Source organism: Melopsittacus undulatus, chromosome 16, assembly GCF_012275295.1.
Source record: "Melopsittacus undulatus isolate bMelUnd1 chromosome 16, bMelUnd1.mat.Z, whole genome shotgun sequence".
Taxonomy (NCBI): domain Eukaryota; kingdom Metazoa; phylum Chordata; class Aves; order Psittaciformes; family Psittaculidae; genus Melopsittacus; species Melopsittacus undulatus.
This window is the reverse complement of record NC_047542.1, coordinates 5,293,072-5,297,392: the sequence shown is the minus strand read 5'-3', so window position 1 is coordinate 5,297,392 and position 4,321 is coordinate 5,293,072. Positions and strand designations below refer to the sequence as shown.

Below are 4,321 nucleotides of genomic sequence, written 5' to 3'. Positions count from 1 at the left end.
GCCCCATCCCTGGCAGTGCTCAAGGCCAGGTTGGACACAGGGGCTTGGAGCAGCTGCTCCAGTGGAAGGGGTCCCTGCCCGTGGCAGGGGTTGGAGCTGGAGGAGCTTTCAGGTCCCTTCCAACCCAAACCATTCCATGTTTCTATGGTTCTCTCTGCCTCCACCCAACCAGCCCTGTCTCTGCCTCAGGTGGTCTGGGCCAGCACCCACCGCATCGGCTGTGGGGCAAAGTTCTGTGACAAGATCGATGGGATCGAAGCTGAGGGAATGCACCTGCTTGTCTGCAACTATTACCCCCCGTAAGTCCCACACCTCCCGTGCCTGGCACATCTCAATGGGGTTTCTGTGCTGGAAGTGTCCTTCCTTCAGCCCTTCCAGCAGGACAGGGTTTGACCTTGCTCAGGGACAGAGGCAGAGCCATTCCTAGGAGGGTCTCTGTTATCTTGGGCTGGTCACCAAGGCAGGAAGGGTTTCCTGGTGATCCCTGCCCGTGACTGCCACTGCTGAGGTCTGGGTCTGCTCCTGGCACCCCAAAGAGCTGCCCAGGGCTGATGTTGCAGTAGCTGAGGCACAAACAGCAGCTCCCTGCTCTGTGCCTTGCTCTTCCCCACCAGCAGCAGAGCTCACCTTGGATGGAGAAGCCCATTTGCACTGTCAGGAATGGTTGGACATGGGAGGAGAGGCAGGTGCCTGCTTGCAAAGCCCTGGGACCAGCCTTGGGGACCACTTACTTGGAGTTGATGACACCAACAAGAGCAGTTGGTCCCTGCAGGCTTTTAGGGGTCTTGAACAGAAGGGAGACAAAATCACATCTCCAAATGCCCATCTCCTGCTCTGTCCTAGGGGTGGTGAAGGATCTGCTCCATGGAGCTGTCTCCATGGCTTGAGCAGCCTTGGTGCAAAGCTGTTGAGCAAACAGCACTGACAATGTGGCAGGAGGCCAAGGCCTGGCTTCCTCATTAGTCCTGAGTTTTGCCTTGGCTGGGATATTCCACTTGGAGCAGACCCTTCCTCTGGGATGGGTGTTCCCCCTCTCCTCACACTTCTTTTTCCTGGCAGGGGTAATATGAAAGGCCGAAAGCCCTACAAGGAAGGACCCTCATGTTCCCAGTGTCCCGAGGGCAGAGTCTGTGTCAACTCCTTGTGTGGTAGGTGAAGAGAAGTGGCGCGTGTGGGACTGGGGTTGGGGTCCACGCTCGGGACACTGCTGGGGCTATTGGGAATGGACCATGAGACACGAGGTGTGATGGCAGCATCTCCATGCAGAGGCTGGGACGAGGGCTTGGGGCCCCCTCAGGCAGTGATCTCTGCCCCATGAGGATGCTGCTTGAGGAGCAGGAAGCGGTGGGAGGGGGATGAGAAGTGTCCAGGTTGGGAGCCCAGGGCCGGGGGAGCCACATTGACCATAGAGGGGCCGGCTGTGGCTTCAGCCCCACTGGTTTCTGCTGGTCCTGCTCAGCACAGGGCTCTGCGAGGGGAGCTCAGAGCAGCCCTAACCCCTGCACTTTCCATCTCTTACAGAGCCCACTGTAGAAGAGAGCACTGCAGCCCCTGTGACAACACAGGCAAGCCCCTCCACCCCAACCACTGCCATGCCAAAACCCACAGCCACAGCCAAACCAGCACCCATAACAACAGCATCCACCACAGCCAAACCAGCACCCATAACACCAGTACCCGCTACAACTACAGCCAAACCAGCACCAACCACAGCCAAACCAGTACCCATAACACCAGGACCCTCTACAACCACAGCCAAACCAGCACCCATAACACCAGTACCCTCTACAACCACAACCAAACCAGCAACCACAACACCAGGACCCTCTACAACCACAACCAAACCAGCACCAACCACAACCAAACCAGCACCCACAACACCAGTACCCTCAACAACCACAGCCAAACCAGCACCAACCACAACCAAACCAGCACCCACAACACCAGTACCCTCTACAACCACAGCCAAACCAGCACCTACCACAGCCAAACCAGCACCAACCACAACCAAACCAGCACCCACAACACCAGTACCCTCTACAACCACAACCAAACCAGCAACCACACCACCAGTACCCTCTACAACCACAACCAAACCAGCAACCACACCACCAGTACCCTCTACAACCACAACCAAACCAGCAACCACAACACCAGTACCCTCTACAACCACAGCCAAACCAGCACCCACAACACCAGTACCCTCTACAACCACAGCCAAACCAGCACCCACAACACCAGTGTCCACCACAGCCAAACCACCACCCACAACATCAGTACCCACAACCACAGCCAAACCAGCACCCACAACACTAGTATCCACTACACCCACAGCCAAACCAGCATTGACAACACCATTGTCCATCACAGCCAAACCAGCACTCACAACATCAGTACCCACAACCACAGCCAAACCAGCACCCACAACATCAGTACCCACAACCACAGCCAAACCAGCATTCACAACATCAGTACCTACAACCACAGCCAAACCAGCATTCACAACATCGTTGCCCACAGCCACAGCCAAACCAGCATTCACAACATCGTTGCCCACAGCCACAGCCAAACCAGCACCCAAAACATCAGTTCCCACCACAGCCAAGTCAAGACCCACAACCACACTTCCCACCACAACCATGTTCCCAACCACAGCCCAGCCAAGCCGCACACCACTAACACCCATCACAACAGCCAAGCCAAAACCTGCCACCGCATTCCCAATGCCAACCACAGACAAGCCAAAACCCATGACACCAGCAACCACCACAGCCATGGCAAAGCCCACCACACCAGCACCCACCACCACTACTGCCAAGCCAAAGGCCACCATGTTAAAAACCACCACACCAAACCCCACCACAGCTATGACCAAGGCAGCACTCACCACAACCACCACTACAGCCGAGCCAGCACCCACCACACCAACACCTACCACTGCTACAGCCCAGCCAATACCTGCTGCTACAACATCAGCAAAGCCCAAACTCACCACCACAACACCAGCTTCTACCACAACAGCAAAGATGCAACCAAAACCTACCACAACCACAAAGCCAGAACGCACTGAAACAGAAAGACCCACTCGTACTGAGGCAACTGAGCTGCCTCTTTCCCTGGAGCCCACATCAGACTTGGATTATGAAGCACCTCCAGAAGCAGAGGTAGACACTGGAGAGCCTGTTAGCCCCTCAACCACAGAGGATCCAGCCTTGTTAGGAAGCATGGGCACAGTCTTCAGCCCCAACTCAGTCCCAGGAACAGATCAAGGTCTCAAAGAGGATGGGAAGGAGAAATCAGCTGTTTCCAGCCCAGCTCCATCCCTCAGCCAAATAGTTCCAGAGATCAAGTTAGTTTTCAACAAAGCTGAGCTCATAACGCCCTCAAAGGCAGTGCTCTTCAGCCCTGAAGAACCCACCTTCCTGCGCCTAACTTCATCTTCCAAAGACCAAAAAGGGCAGAGCTCTGCTTTCCAGAACTCCCTCTCAGGTAAGGTAATGGTGGAGTCTGTCCTGGCATGGACCCTCAGATGTTCAGTGATCCCCATGGAGAGTGCCTGGGAGGAACCAGATCCTCTGGATCCTCTTGTGTGTGGCACCAGCTCTTCCTCACTCTTTCCTCTAACCCTTAAAGGAGCTGGTTGGACATCTCCTTCCTGCAGCACAGTTTTGTCTGCAGCCTGCTCCCCACTAACCCACCAAGGGCCTCACCTCGCGGTGCCTTGGTGCACATCACCCATGGACCTGCATGAGAGGGAGCTCCTTTCCCTGTCCACATCTTCCCCTCTAACTCCTCATTTTCTCCTCTCCCACCAGCAGGAGCCCTGGACACCGAAGAACTGGAGACAAACTCGGACCAGGCAAGCGTGGATCAGCCCACGGCTGGAGCCCCCAGTCCCTGCATGGGGCTTTGGCTCTTCCTCCTCCCCAGTGTCATCCTGGTCGGCCTTCTGCTTTGATTGGTCTTCCTCAGCTGTCCCTGCACTGGTCACCAAGGCTTTCTTCAGCACTGGTTGTTCCACAGCCCTGGGAGATGCCACAGACAATACAGGTTGACACCCTCTCTTCTCATGCTGCCTTATCTGCTCCAGCCCCACCGAGCCAAGGGCAGTCCCATAGGAACCTGGTTCCCTTCCTGAGGAGACCCAAGGGCAGGAGGGTGTCTGCATAGTGCTGGTGACCTTGGATGCTTCTCCTTTCCTCTCAGCCAGCCTGGACTTCAGGTCCGTTTCCAAATGGAATGTGATGAGCTCTCCCAGCACCCGTGTGGCTGGTAGTGTCCCCAGGGGAAGCAGAATGACCTGGAAGCCCGAGTGGCACTG

General features: G+C 56.0%; 1 protein-coding gene across 1 annotated transcript; it reads left to right on the top strand.

Annotated features, from left to right (window-relative positions):
* Window positions 1-1,733: 1,733 nt before the first annotated feature.
* Window positions 1,734-3,958, top strand: LOC117437042 (proteoglycan 4-like; the record flags this gene model as incomplete). Its single annotated transcript, XM_034069884.1, has 3 exons — window positions 1,734-2,276; window positions 3,390-3,489; window positions 3,816-3,958. Coding segments are annotated over 3 exons (786 nt in total), but the record flags the coding sequence as incomplete, so codon positions are not given.
* Between the last annotated feature and the right edge of the window lie 363 nt (window positions 3,959-4,321).